The 15,657-nt window shown below is 43.0% G+C and overlaps 2 protein-coding genes across 4 annotated transcripts in view; one reads left to right on the top strand and one right to left on the bottom strand.

Annotated features, from left to right (window-relative positions):
- Positions 1 to 3,432: 3,432 nt before the first annotated feature.
- On the top strand, positions 3,433 to 9,590 carry LOC124273132 (glycine-rich cell wall structural protein 1.8-like). Its single transcript, XM_046708349.1, has 3 exons — positions 3,433 to 3,491; positions 5,437 to 5,776; positions 9,513 to 9,590. The coding sequence occupies exons 1-3, from the start codon at positions 3,433 to 3,435 to the stop codon at positions 9,588 to 9,590; spliced, it is 477 nt and encodes a 158-aa protein (XP_046564305.1).
- LOC124273154 overlaps positions 8,689 to 15,657 on the bottom strand; it is a 25,602-nt gene continuing 18,633 nt past the window's right edge. For all 3 annotated transcript variants that reach the window (XM_046708369.1, XM_046708368.1, XM_046708370.1), the window contains exons 8-11: positions 14,772 to 15,073; positions 12,682 to 12,786; positions 11,075 to 11,325; positions 8,689 to 10,236 (exon numbers count right to left, since the gene is read on the bottom strand). In XM_046708369.1, coding sequence (XP_046564325.1) covers positions 9,951 to 10,236; positions 11,075 to 11,325; positions 12,682 to 12,786; positions 14,772 to 15,073 — 944 coding nt within the window. In that variant the 3' untranslated portion in view covers positions 8,689 to 9,950. The remainder of the gene's footprint in view (positions 10,237 to 11,074; positions 11,326 to 12,681; positions 12,787 to 14,771; positions 15,074 to 15,657) is intronic.

Below are 15,657 nucleotides of genomic sequence, written 5' to 3'. Positions count from 1 at the left end.
GGTAGTGGTTGTGGCTGTTGTTGGGTAGTGGTTGTGGCTGTTGTCGGGTAGTGGTTGTGGCTGTTGTTGGGTAGTGGTTGTGGCTGTTGTGATGGTTGTGGCTGTTGTCGGGTAGTGGTTGTGGCTGTTGTTGGGTAGTGGTTGTGGCTGTTGTCGGGTAGTGGTTGTGGCTGTTGTTGGGTAGTGGTTGTGGCTGTTGTTGGGTAGTGGTTGTGGCTGTTGTCGGGTAGTGTTGTGGCTGTTGTTGGGAGTGGTTGTGGCTGTTGTCGGGTAGTGTTTGTGGCTGTTGTTGGGTAGTGTTGTGGCTGTTGTTGGGTAGTGGTTTGGGTTGTTGTTGGCTAGTTGTTGTGGCTGTTGTTGGGTAGTGGTTGTGGATGTTGTCGGGTAGTGGTTGTGGCTGTTGTCGGGTAGTGGTTGTGGCTGTTGTTGGGTAGTGGTTGTGGCTGTTGTCGGGTAGTGGTTGTAGCTGTTGTCGGGTAGTGGTTGTGGCTGTTGTTGGGTAGTGGTTGTGGCTGTTGTCGGGTAGTGGTTGTGGCTGTTGTCGTGTAGTGTTGTGGCTGTTGTCAGGTAGTGGTTGTGGCTGTTGTCGGGTAGTGTTTGTGGCTGTTGTCGGGTAGTGTTTGTGGCTGTTGTCGGGTAGTGGTTGTGGCTGATGTTGGGTAGTGGTTGTGGCTGTTGTTGGGTAGTGGTTGTGGCTGTTGTTGGGTAGTGTTTGTGGCTGTTGTCGGGTAGTTGTTGTGACTGTTGTCGGGTAGTGATTGTGGCTGTTGTGGGGTAGTGATTGTGGCCATGTCGGCTAGTGATTGTGGCTGTTGTCGGGTAGTGATTGTGGCTGTTTTTCGGTGGTTGTTATGGCTGTAGAAACGATTTCATTGTTTGTGTTCCTGGAACATTTGCTGTCTACATGAGCAATCTTGCAAATAGAAACGCGTCGTGCAATATGTGGCGAATCTTCAAAGCAAGAAAGTGATTAATCGAGGCTGTTTAGGTGTGTTTATTCAGTCTCTATTTTATCTTGATTAAAACAACTCCATTGTTTGTTCAAAATATTGTTCCTCAGAATCCTGATATGCTCATTATAATAATTGCCGTTTCAGAGGAATGTTGATTATCACGTTCACTGTGCTATGAATCATCAAATAATGACATTTAGGGGGGATTCATGAGATTAATCAAACAATTTTATGAGAAACTGCGTAGTAAAACTAAAATCATTTGTTGTCGAGCTAAGACCTGAAATGTTGAAATCATATCACCAACCTTTGATAAGTTCACGCGTGCAAAGAATCACTTTGATACACTGAACGATAACAGTGCAGTAGGGGCTCTTTATTTTGCGTAAAAATGTTATTACTTTAAGGATTTAGATTTTTCATATGAATTGTAATTGTCTGGGGAGTGTTCGCTGTTATAAACTAAAACAGAAGCTATTGATATAAAAGCCAGCACGCAGTGGTTCTTTTCCTGGGCGACTTGTTGTCTTTCCTAACAGCGTTTTATGTTGAGACGTTTACAGCGTGAGCTGTTCGTAATATCAACCATTGGTTTGTCTTGACGAGTCTCGAATATTAGCACACGTAATTTGAGTGAGTAAGTGGGTTTATTTGTACTCTGCTTTTAGCAATATCACGGCCGGGGAAACCAACAATGAGCTTCACACATTGTACCCATGTGGGGAATCGAACCCGGGTCTTCGGCGTGACGAGCAACAAACGCTTTAACCACTAGGCTGCCCCACCGCCCCTTCACGAAATTAAACATATAAAACATATAAAGGTGTAGACATTAAACATGACCTTACATCGGTGGTTAGATGCAGTAACACACAAAAACAATCATTACAAATTAACACAAACATACACACACATACCTACATAGGGCGGTGGGGTAGCCTAGCGGTTAAAGCGTTCGCTCTTCATGCCGAAGGACCGGGTTCGAATCCCCACATGAGTACAATATGTGAAGCCCATTTCTGGTGTCTCCCGCCGTGATTTTGCTGGAACATTGCTAAAAGCGGCTGAAAACCATACTCACTCACTCACACACCTACATGAAATATACATAAAGAAAGGCACACTCAAACACACTGACAAACACATATACTTATAACATGGCAGTGCTCTTCGTGAGATGCTGGTGAACCCTACCGTACACAGAGCGCCCCCATCATTACCAGGTGTAGGGCATGTCTGTGTGTGATAGATGACCTCAGTAATAGCATCCATTGATTTGGATTCCTCACAAGAGACTACCAAATTGCATCTTTTCTAAACATTTCAGACAGCTCTCTCCAGTTTCCGCAAAAAGATTCAAGGATAATCAACATGTCCTTTAGGACTACTGGCTTGCAAAAACTCACATATCTAAACTTAGGACAAAATCCATTCAGTGGTTCATGAATGATCTGTTCATTGACAACCGTAATTCCCATCATATCAAATCCATCATTTCCATCGTAAACATTTGTCCGGTAACAAAATTGAACGGGAAATAAGCTACCGGCAGAAGAAAGTCATCACTGGCTTCATTTGACATGTGAAATTTATGAATACTATTTTACAAACAGAAATCATTTTCCAATAATTTGACTGAAGATTCATTGTAATGCTGGTCTTGCATTTGCCGCCAAGGGGTCAAAACTGCAAATAACACAAATCAGAGTTCAAAATGTGCATAAAGAGTGACATAATGAGACAGGAATCAGGGGACACGTCATCAATAGCGAGTGTGACCACCCTGGGCATCCATACACGCCAACACACGTCTCCTCACTGACGCCGTCAGTCGGCGGATGACGTCAGCAGCAATCCTGTTCCATAAGTCCAAGAGTCTGTTCCTGTTGGTTCGCTGCAGGTGGTACACGCTGTCTCAGCTGACGATCAGGATGATCCTAAGAGATGTTGATTGGGGTTCATGTCTGGATAGAATGGGATATTGGGGTTCATGTCTGGAGAGAATGGGGTTCATGCAATTCATCGAGTTGGACCAGTGTTGTTTTATCCGCCGCTGCTGTCAGAGTTGGTACGCAAAAAACCGTACCTTCTCCTTGATTTCAACCCAGTAAGAACATAAAGGACAGCAAAACATAAGTGTACATTTAAAAGCACGTGCGCAAAGTGCAATTTTGTATATTTAGGCAGGTTTTGAGATATGTATGTTTCGGACCGGGAGCTGCATGAGGCACAGAGGATGAGTGAGTGAGTGAGTTAACATTTACAGTCACATCAGCAATATTTCAGCCATATTGTGACTGGAACAAGTTGTACTGTTACTATAACTTAAAAACTGCCATCGACGGACAGTATAACAACTAGCAATATATGACAAAATGTTTTAAAACTAATTGAAGAAAAATAAAATATCTTATCATACAAAAGTGTTAATGGATCTGTAGACCACCAGCAAGGAACGTAAGATCAAATGTTAGAGACCATGGGGACTCAGGACTCAGGACAGTACCGACACAGGATGAGACGGGGAGCAGTGGAGAGGTACAGGATGCTGACAGACTGACCTCCAGAGGTGTACCCCGAGTTTGCCAGCAGCCAGCAGGGGATTACCTGGGATTAGAGGACACACATGAATGAGCGTGCAGGGCAAGTTGTTCCCTGTGTAATATGTTCCGGGGTAATTAGGCTACCCATAAAATTGACACTGTGACTTCATTCATGCATTTATTTCAACATACATGCATATACTACTCACACTTTGCTAAGGATCACAAAACTTCACAACTTTACTTAAACGTAGATTCATAATTTGAAATTGTATCCATTTAAAAATGGACAAATAAATAATATGGTAACCCCTCTTCAGGCAAACAGTCACTTTAATCTAACCTTCTGCACTTGCCTGTCCAGAACCTCATGAAGATGACAACCAATCTGACAATGGTTAATTAATGAAATACCATTTTCTGATGGACATGGTGAAACCCTGTACGCTGACATCTAACGGTAAATGTCTTGAGTGATTTGTCATCCTTTGAATTCATCTAGATCTGCTTGGCATGTCGTTCGAGTCTCAATTCTTCACCTTGTTACACACCGTGTACTGGGCCAGACGTTATTGATCAACATGGACATATGGCACACCGAACCATAGACAACCTCTAGGACAGGTGACAGGCGATATCATCCTGGACCAACTCAATCAGCAGTGTATTAAAGGCTGGATCGACTCAGGGTCCCGACTGGACAGTGACGCTTCTATACTGGAATCCATCTTGGCCATTTATTGAGCGTGGTACAGGTCTGGTCTGTCATGATCTACTGCAGGCCAGACAAGCCGCCCAAGGTGCCAATGCTATCTCTTGTTACGGTCATCCATGATTAGTTTAGCCTGTCAATTCCTCTTGAACTCAAGCTTGAGACGAATAAAGTGGTGTGTAGGAATTGAAGAGGCCATGGTTCACAGTCAGCGTCAAGCTCATCTGTCTGTGGCTATTTAATCCCAAAATACAATAGAAAGCGCGATCGGGAAGTGGATTGTGAAGTAGGAAGTTTGAGTGAGTGAGTAGGTTGGGTTTATCGCCGCTTTGAAGAATAGTTCAGCTTAAGTGGTGGATGCGCTCGAACTGATGCAAATTTCAAATTACGGAATACTTTGAAAATAATTAGCAAGTGGATATCAATCACGGGAATGTCTGGGCCGGATTCCATTATTTACGGACCGCTGTCATTTAGCTGGAGTATTGCTGACAGCTGTGTTAAATAATCAAAATATGTCCTGAGAAAATCAGCTCATCCGTGACAATCCTCGTCAGAACGTCCAAACTTCAGCATCTTGTGTTTGATAAGGTATGCATGCCACATGCATGATTGTTTGCACTGGGGATAAGTTCAGAACGGTTGTTCAACAGTTTTTCACTTTCTGAAATAAGCAGGTTAATTGTTACAGTCGGTCTCTTCAACACATTTCCCTTTCGTGGAGTTAATAATCTATGTTGCAGCTTAATGTATTTGTTGTGTATCATAAATATAACTGAAGACGTGGGCGTCTAGGGTGTGTGGAGTTGCGTCCCTTAATCGTTCCAGGATCGTCATAATCGTTTGCACTTATTCAAGGGTGATCCTGATAATGACCCTTGATTTGTCAGCTCTGCTAATGTGTTCGTTTGGTTTCATCAAAACAATGCATGGGACGGTCATGTAGCCTAGTGGTGAAAGCATTTGCTCGTCACACCGAAGACCCAGGTTCAATTCCCCACATGGGTACAATGTGTGAAGACCATTTCTGGTGTCCCCCGCCGTGAAATTGCTGGAATATTGCTAAATGTGTCGTAAAATAAATTTACTCATTCAGTCACAAAGCGGCATAATGTTTAAGACATTCGTCAAATCAGGCTGTCCTCTCTCATTAAGCTATGACATACATTAAACCCTGCCAACACGTCGTAAAAGTCATCCTACTCACAACTCAAAAACACGAATTGAGAGTTAAGAGATGTCACGGAGTGGAATGGAGCGGAGGGGAGGGGAAGGGGAGCGGAGAGGAGCGGAGTTTAGGGGAGGGAAAGGGAAGGGGAGCGGAGGGAGCGGAGCTTAGGGGAGGGGAAGGGGAGCGGAGAGGAGCGGATGGAGAGGAGGAGAGGAGGAGGAGGGGAAAGGAAGGAGGGGGGAGATTAGAGCGGAGCGGAGGGGAGGACAGCGGGGTGGATGGGGGCGGTGCGGAGGGGAGGGAGGGATCGCAGGGGAGAGGAGTAGGGAGGAGGGAGCAGTGTAAAGCGGAGTTGGGTGGAGCGGTGTGGAGAGGAGAGGAGGGGAGTGGGGTGGAGGTGAGAGGAGCGTAGCGGAGTAGGGTGGAGGGGAGCGGAGTAGAGCGTAGCGGAGCGGAGGGGAGGGGAGTCGGGTGGAGGGGAGCGGAGAGGAGTGGAGGGGAAGGGAGTGGAGGGGAATGAAGTGGAGAGGAGGGGAGGGGAGTGTTTATCGCACCTTTAAAAATATTTCAGTTGTTTCACCTCGTGGCAGCTTGAACTGTAATGTAAACATAACGTGATGCAGGCCTAGCCGATTACTTCTTTGATCAGGCTTTATAGTGTGTCGTAGATAATCTACGTAGAACCGCAACCATCGTGCTGTGGGTTTTTGCATCAGACAGTTATCAGTTATTCGATGTATCTACAAGTAGATGTGTAATTTTTACAAATGTATTTTATTTTGACAGGTGTTTTGTTCCATGTGAGCTTAAAGGTACAGTCAGGCTTCGATTTGCCTTGAAACAAGAGAGGAGAAAGATGTGTGTTCCTTAGGTGTATTGAAGCAGGGGTCTAACGTAACATTCGCAATGCATCAATTCATAAATTAATGACATACAATGGTAATCAATGAGACCCTGATACGGGTACAGTATAAGTCAGGTAATATACACCATGCGTGGTATAGTACAGAGTGGACGTTAAATTCGTACAGAATTATCAAACACATAGTGCAACATTTACTGAGTGACTACGTGAATAATATATCCTTGTGGATAATTTAATAAATCATGGCAGTTGCACAGGACAAGTGCGGTTAAGAGCGCCTAGCAATTCAATTACGGTATGTCGTGCCTATTGCGTTAACTGCGGTAAGGATGAATGATTAGTGTTGAAGTAAACTTGAGTAACCAAAGTACATGCGTTGAGTGTATACGGCAAACACGGTTTAGATTAGACACATGGCATTTTACTCTGGTAAAGACGTACGCATTCATAACATAGTAATTATTTTGTCAACAAAATACTTTCGGCAAATATGGTAAGTGATTCGAATATATGTATCTACAGGGTACAAAGATATATGACTAGTTTTAGCTAGAATAATAGCTTGTTTTGTCATGGGGTACGTTCTTCTTCTTCTTTCTTTTTTTTTTTTGGGGGGGGGGTTACGGTAAATATTTTTCGACGGTGAAGTTGTCATTGGCAACGTGCATACCGATATATACGGATATTACCAATAATATAGGACAGTGACAATACGATAATTTTATACTTAACTGACTGAGTTAGGTTTTACGCCGCTTTTAGCAATGTTCCAGCAACATCACGGCGGGGGGCACCACAAATGGGCTTCACACATTGTGCCCATGTGGGGATTCGAACCCTGGTCTTCGGCGTGACGAGCCCACGCTTTAACCACTAGGCTACCCCACCGCCCCCTTTTATACTTAAACAGAACAGGTCGAAAGGTACATTTTCGTGACCTACAGAACAAGACAATCACCCAGTTTGACGACTTTGCTAATGTACAAAGACAGCGCTGACCTACGCGTATTTCTTTTATATACGGAGCTAAATACAAACGAAATGAAAATTAATTGCATACTTAAACCATGCGGGTTTTGATGTATATTTCATATGAAAGACAATAACTTATTCCAATGACTACGGTAATGCAATTCGCGTGTAAGCTGTTCTGTACCGTGTATAACCCAACTACACGAGGAATGGAACGTTTCATATTATTCAAATTCTTATTCATGGTCATAAAACATCAAAATACTGAATGACAGGCTTTGCAGCCTTTCTGTAAGCGCATGTCGGAGGTAAATCTCGAATTATATTTGATCGGTGGACTATCGGAAACCACAGAATGACTGACCTACATATAAGTGCACCATTGTTTTTTTACTGAACTATTGGACCTGTATATACAGATCTAAGAAGCTGAAGGGATATAACTAGATGTAGACTGGCCATACACAAACGGATGTCGAGATAGAGAAAAGAAATATCCGTAGGTCATTAAAGACGCATACGGGAGGAACCAACGACGCAATGTGCACGAAACATCACTGGATAGTGCCTACGAATTACTCGGCCATTTAGAACTAGCATTTACAGTGGTATTTCAAAAACTTTTCCAATATCGTAGCAATGATTTAAACTCAACTCTAATATATTCAGATAATAACAATGAAATAAGAGGAAACACTTAAAATGTTAACAAGGTTCAATGTAACATATGTTATATTTGGGATTACACTTTCTGAGTAAAGTTCAGGTTCTAGTACTTTTGTTGGGTTGAGTCCCATCTGGGATTCGAACCCACACCCTCAGAGTCAGGCACCTAATCGCCAGCACCTAATCGCCTGACTCTGAGGGTGTGGGTTCGAATCCCTTTGACCACTTTCTAAATGGCATTTAGGAGATATAATAGGTTTATCTCCATTCTACCATAACCGATTTAAAATCGAACTTCTTCATTCCGCGGAAGACACTGCATAATCCGGCATGGGGCGAGAGGCCAATTGAACTCGTCGGTGAAGGGAGTGGTAGGTGCCGTTCGCATTGTTTTAAACATTGCAACATAAGCAATATCTGCCCAAAGAAAACAAAACTACTGTTTAGTATTTCACGTAGTCATTGTAGAATGTGTAATCAAGGTTCAAATGTTTCTTACCTTGAAATAAGAAAGGAGAGAGCTGTGAGTTCCGTAGGTATATTCAAGCAAGTGTTATGGCAAAACCAAGGATTTTATACCTGCCAGATCTATTCTTGTCCGCTCTCGACCAAAGGATAGAAGGCATAAGCTCACTTACTTTATCTTTGATTAATTAGAGGTAGGCGTTCTGAACGCGTTTGCTAACTGTCTTCTGCTGCGCTTTACAAGTGGCGGCATAAACAAGATATACCATGCATAGGGGTTCCTTTGTTGGGAATAATTCGTCGAGTGTGTGAACCGTTAACAAAGTAAACAAGTCAAAAGGTAATACTTGACATTTAATATGGCATAAAAGAAACAAAAATAGTCTAAAACCAATGAAAACACTCCCCAATACTTCACTTTCACCGTAAGTGTGAATGTTAACCAAATGTCTATCTTCCCGATCATGAAAGTTATATCTGGATACTAATAACACGTGACTGGAGTACTATGGACATCTTTGTCCCTCAGTTATTATTGCTGAGTGCGGCGTAAAACTAAATTCACTCACTCACTCACTTACTGAGTATATTTCAAGTGACGATGCTAAGCTGTCGACAGACACAGAACGTGAAAAGCACGAGATTCTTAAAACCAAGTGCACCCTGTATAGCGATTGGTGTACATTCCGTTACATACCAATCAAGAACCACAGTTTCCTTCTGTTCAGGCATTGATAACAAGATAATATAATATACTTTTCCTCAGAGGTAAATTTGATTAACAGTCATAACATATATCAAGAAAATACCAACATGAACGAGTAAATATTATTTATGGCACAGTTGAAAGCGGTTTTATTACGTTGTTCGCTATATCACAGGTGCCACGTTAGAGCTGCTGAACATCCAAGGTGTTGGAAAAAGTGTGGGAGTATCCTTCCCGCTCGTTGCCACCCATCACACACACATGCAAAGGCAAGTCAACCTTGACCTGAAAAACGGTAATCACCATAACAGTCACTCTAAGGAATTGCGCCCGATATCATTCTCGTCACTGATGGTACACATTTAAAACTGTCCTCCACGTATCCACCATAAAACCATTTGGAAGTCAGGCGGACCAGTTGTATATTCGTTGAGCAATGTTCCATGATAACTGTCACAGAGACTGGCCAACCGATCACCATTGAAGTGGGAACTGTTCCGACTCGGAATCCTCAAGGGGGAATATGGCCAGCAATGAACGCTTCACAACCACAGGTCTTGAATTCCAAATCTTTCAAATCTCCGAATGTCATAGTGCGATATGTGCACCAATGATTATGTATACTAATGTTAACAATATGAAACGTATTGCACCCACTATAATATGTGTGACTAAATGCTGAAACTCTGTCGTGCAGATGTTCTATGTACCATGGGCCGATGGCCTACATGTACCCCTTGCAAATAAACAAATAAACAAATATTGCAAATATTGCAAATATTGCAACGATGTGCACAACAATATAGCAGGAATGTGGGTGACATTGAGGTGTCAAAGAACACAAATACAACATACCATCCACAATCCTCCAATAAAATACTACGAACATGGAATATATCAATGGAGCTGCAATTTGCCGACCACTTCAGACTCAAGTTTGTCAAAGTAGTTGTCAGTTTGATGTCTCCGCAGGATATGATATTTCCCTTTTGGTATGTAGAAACTCATGATGTTCTGCCGGAACAACTTGGCCAGGATGAGCGAGTACGCTGACTGGTCAAACCGGTGGCACTTGCTGTATTGCCGTATCTTGTTGTTACAGTGGAACTGCGGTTCCGACTGGTCAGTGGCCATGCACAGGGGGTCAAGGGCACACGCCGTCCACACCTTCACCAAGAAATTCCTGGAAACACAAACGTCAGAGATGACAGAACTGTTTGGAATTACTTACTTTAGTCAGTGAGTGAGTTTAGTTTGAACATTGTTCCAGCTGTCTCAGCTTCGTGTGTGAGGTTTGCTTTGTTGTTTAATGCCCCACTCAGCAATATGATGGCGGTCTGTAACGGAGGTGTGTTTCAAGTAACTTCCTTCACAACCTCCTGTTATTAATCGCCATTCCACAATGGTATTTAATACGTTTCTTTGTTTACGTAAACAGAAAATACTTTGTGGCTGCCGCTTTGAAATTCTGGCTGGAAAAACAAAATAGTTTAAAAGTCTCCAGACGACGAAGATGGTCAAAGGGAAGTAACTCGACATGGCATATCTGACTGCCTTGTACACTGATGACATATTCACATCTTGCACTCGGCACAGTGGATTGATAAGCACGCTGCTATTAACTAATTCATTAGGAGTTAATACTGATGTAGATTTCTTTATTTTGACTGAAAATCAGTAGGGGATACTGTCATCGTATAACGTTATTGTTTTGACACGCAATATTTGTCATATCAATTATTGAGAGATTTTACGTCGCTTACAACACTACGACATGGGACAACCTCTTGAGGCAGTTGAACACACGGAAATGGTCAACGGTGTTAAGAGCGGGTGATAATGTTGGAAATCAGACTAAAATCTCCCTGGCAAATAGATTACCAGTGATATCATGAGTATGAGCAGTGTTTCCTAATAGATCACAGTGATATAGACCAATTAGTTACGTTCATATTACCCAAGGAAATATATTCTTTAAATGGGAAATTCTGTTGAGAAACTCTTATGCCGTGGACCCATACCTTATAAAGGGGTCGTTGTGGAGAATCTGGAAGCCGGCTTCGGCTTCGTTATACTGTGAGAAGTGGCAAGCGGAGTCGCTGAAGTACTGGAACATGTCCTTGGAAGTGTGTTCCGCCAGGGCGTACTTGCCGACGGGGGAGAAGGCGAGGCCTCTGGCTCGGGCATCCTCAAACATGGGGGTGAGTTGACCGGTCCGGAACCTCACCGAGGAGTCCACCCAGACGATGTAGTCCGTCGTGGGCAGGTGCGCCTGCACAGACAGATAGATTGAGTGACTGAGGGAGTAGTTTAACACAGTAGGGTGTCACTATGTGTCACATATAGGAAGAAAACCAGCATGATTACGTTCATGGCATTTAGCATGGTGCAATGGTTCGTGGATTTGAAACTACGGTAACAGGAACGCGATAGCGCATCGCAGCATCTTTCACTACTGGACGCCACGGCGCCAAATCAACTCCATGATATATATATATATGGGTATCTGAGGAATGTAGTTTAACGTGTTCAATTCACTTTCAACGCCAGTTTACTGACGAATTCAACATGCCACGACTTAGCGAAGCTGACCGGAACATCGCCATCGGACGTCTTGAAGCTGGCGAATCTCAGTCATCAGTTGCAAGACACTTCAACGTGCATCACACAACAATTTCCCGTTTATGGAGGCGCTACAATCAACTGGGCTCGACCCGCGACCGACCTCGGAGTGGTAGACCACGGGTAACCAATGCTGCACAGGACCGCTACATCCGGGTGTTCCATTTACGTAACCGGGCCGTCCCAGCAACACAAACAGCAGAGAACGTCCCAGGTCTTCGCCGCGTCTCCGCCCAGACCATCAGAAATCGCCTCAGACAGCACGGGATACGCCCTCGACGACCTCACGTAGGATGCACACTACGACCTCATCATCGCCTGGCACGTGTTCGATGGTGCAGGAACGTCCAGAGATGGAATTGGAGACATTGGCAGCGAATTTGGTTCAGCGACGAATCTCGTTTCCAGCTTCAAAGACACGATGGTAGGACGAGGGTCTATAGACGGAGAAACGAACGTTACGCCCGTAATTGTGTGTAGTTGAAGCGGACAGATTTGGAGGGGGAAGTGTGATGGTATGGGGGGCCATTTCTTACAACGGGAGAAGTGACTTGGTGCACGTCCGTGGTAACCTGACTGCAATTCGTTACAGGGATGAAATTCTGCAACGTCATCTTTTACCTGTCATCAACCTCAACGTCAAGTTTTCCAACAGGACAACGCCAGACCGCACGTGGCTCGCATCACGATGGACTACCTGACGAATCAGAACATCACAGTTCTTCCCTGGCCTTCAAAATCCCCCGATTTGAACCCAATAGAGCATTTGTGGGACCAGCTTGGGAAACGCGTTCGACGTTGTCAGCCCCTCAACCCCAAACGTTGCAACAACTGTCTCAAGCCTTGCAGGAGGAAATGGAGGAGGATCCCCCAAGCACTATATGTATCTGACAAATGTAGCAAATTATCTCAATTTATGAACACTGGGCAGTCTGTATTTGTTAAATGGGACTTGGGTCCTGCCTCAACAAGAAAAAAATGTACCAATACAATATCATAAACGTACATTGATGATGATAGGTTTCCAGGTGAATCCCCGGATGAAGCGTAGTCGAGTGGGTAGTTTCTCAAACGGGTATTTTCTCACCTCACACATGCACAGTCTCTGTAACTGTGGAATAAAACAAGGTAATTGTGTTACATCAAACATGCACAGTGTCTGTAACTGTGGAATAAAACAAGGTTATTGTGTCACATCAAACATGCACAGTCTCAGTAACTGTGGAATAAAACAAGGTTATTGTGTCACACCAAACATGCACAGTCTCTGTAACTGTGGAATAAAACAAGGTTATTGTGTCACATCAAACATGCACAGTCTCTGTAACTGTGGAATAAAACAAGGTTATTGTGTCACACCAAACATGCACAGTGTCTGTAACTGTGGAATAAAACAAGGTTATTGTTACATCAAACATGCACAGTCTCTGTAACTGTGGAATAAAACAAGGTTATTGTGTCACATCAAACATGCACAGTGTCTGTAACTGTGGAATAAAACAAGGTTATTGTGTTACATCAAACATGCACAGTGTCTGTAACTGTGGAATAAAACAAGGTTATTGTTACATCAAACATGCACAGTCTCTGTAACTGTGGAATAAAATAAGGTTATTGTGTTACATCAAACATGCACAGTGTCTGTAACTGTGGAATAAAACAAGGTTATTGTGTCACATCAAACATGCACAGTGTCTGTAACTGTGGAATAAAACAAGGTTATTGTTACATCAAACATGCACAGTCTCTGTAACTGTGGAATAAAACAAGGTTATTGTGTCACATCAAACATGCACAAACTGTGGAATAAAACAAGGTTATTGTGTTACATCAAACATGCACAGTCTCTGTAACTGTGGAATAAAACAAGGTTATTGTGTTACATCAAACATGCACAGTGTCTGTAACTGTGGAATAAAACAAGGTTATTGTGTCACATCAAACATGCACAGTGTCTGTAACTGTGGAATAAAACAAGGTTATTGTGTCACATCAAACATGCACAGTGTCTGTAACTGTGGAATAAAACAAGGTTATTGTGTTACATCAAACATGCACAGTGTCTGTAACTGTGGAATAAAACAAGGTTATTGTGTCACATCAAACATGCACAGTGTCTGTAACTGTGGAATAAAACAAGGTTATTGTGTTACATCAAACATGCACAGTGTCTGTAACTGTGGAATAAAACAAGGTTATTGTGTTACATCAAACATGCACAGTGCCTGTAACTGTGGAATAAAACAAGGTTATTGTTACATCAAACATGCACAGTCTCTGTAACTGTGGAATAAAACAAGGTTATTGTGTTACATCACACATGCACAGTGTCTGTAACTGTGGAATAAAACAAGGTTATTGTGTCACATCAAACATGCACAGTGTCTGTAACTGTGGAATAAAACAAGGTTATTGTGTTACATCAAACATGCACAGTCTCTGTAACTGTGGAATAAAATAAGGTTATTGTGTTACATCAAACATGCACAGTGTCTGTAACTGTGGAATAAAACAAGGTTATTGTGTTACATCAAACATGCACAGTGTCTGTAACTAAATAAAACAAGGTTATTGTTACATCAAACATGCACAGTGTCTGTAACTGTGGAATAAAACAAGGTTATTGTTTCACACCAAACATGCACAGTCTCTGTAACTGTGGAATAAAACAAGGTTATTGTGTCACACCAAACATGCACAGTGTCTGTAACTGTGGAATAAAGCAAGGCTATTATGTTACATCACACATGCACAGTCTCTGCAACTGATGAACACACACAGTCAGTATGTAACACGTAACAGGCTTTCCCTGAAATTGTGCTGCTATCTCTTTAGCTGATGAGTGAGTTTAGTTTTACGCAGCTTTTAGCAATATTCAAGCAATATCACGGCGGGGGACACCATACATTGGCTTCACACATTGTACCCATGTGGGGAATCGAACCAGGGTCTTCGGCGTGACGAGCGAAAGCTTTAACCACTAGGCTATCCCGCCGCTGATGAACAATTACACGATTGACATGCTGTCCTGATGAACAAACACATGACGATCACCATGACGACGGCGATCTAGCTTGTTATGACGTGGCTACTGACCTGCTCCCTCTCGTCCTCTTCAAGTCCGATGTCGTAGTAGATGAAGGTGTAGTTGTGTAGTCTCGGGAACACGGTCAGGTGGAGGTTCTTAATGAGAGCCTGGGATTCCAGGAAATGGTCAGAAGAACCAGCTGTGATGAATGTGACATTGTGTCCAGTAGGGAGGTCTCCGAGAAGCTTTACGGTTTTAGAAATGGCCCTCTCCTTCAGTCGGGTAAGTGGTTTCAGGACACTCCTGAGATTCTCGTCGCTATGCGTATCCGGAAGTTTGGCTCCACAATTCTTATCAATACAAACTTTATCTGAAATGAAATCACATATTTAACGTTGTGTTACATCGATTCAACACCTTGTGAATGAAATGTGGGTACATCCATGATACTAGTCCAGTAACAAATCGCGAGGCACGAGTGATTGAGTTTGGATTGGATTTGAATCTATTTCTGTTCTGTAATGGTAAGTCTCAAACTTTTGCATCTTTTGTGGTTTGGTTTGGTCTGGTTTGGTTGTTGTTTAACGCCGCACCCAGCAATATTTCAGCTACATGGCGTCAGTCTGTATATAGACAATCCAGTGATCAACAGCAAGAGCATCAATCTACGCAACTGGGATACGATGACATGTGTGCATCTTTGGTGGAACATAGATGGTGCTAACAAACCAAGACGTCAGGGCGAATCTCCAATTGGAACTACTGCATCCAATGGCACCCTGATATCCGCATTGTTGTACCTTATACGACTTGGGCATGACAATTTCCTAGCAAGTGATCGTCATATGAGCGAAATATTCTCGAGCACGACGATAAACCCAATTTCACCTCACCTCCTAGCAAGTGTATTTCACCAATGTCAGGATGTGTTTCCTTGCAAAATACACGCACAAA

This window comes from Haliotis rubra, unplaced genomic scaffold (assembly GCF_003918875.1).
Source record: "Haliotis rubra isolate DU_JTF1 unplaced genomic scaffold, ASM391887v1 Scf177, whole genome shotgun sequence".
Lineage (NCBI taxonomy): Eukaryota > Metazoa > Mollusca > Gastropoda > Lepetellida > Haliotidae > Haliotis > Haliotis rubra.
This window is presented reverse-complemented; position numbering and strand designations above follow the sequence as displayed.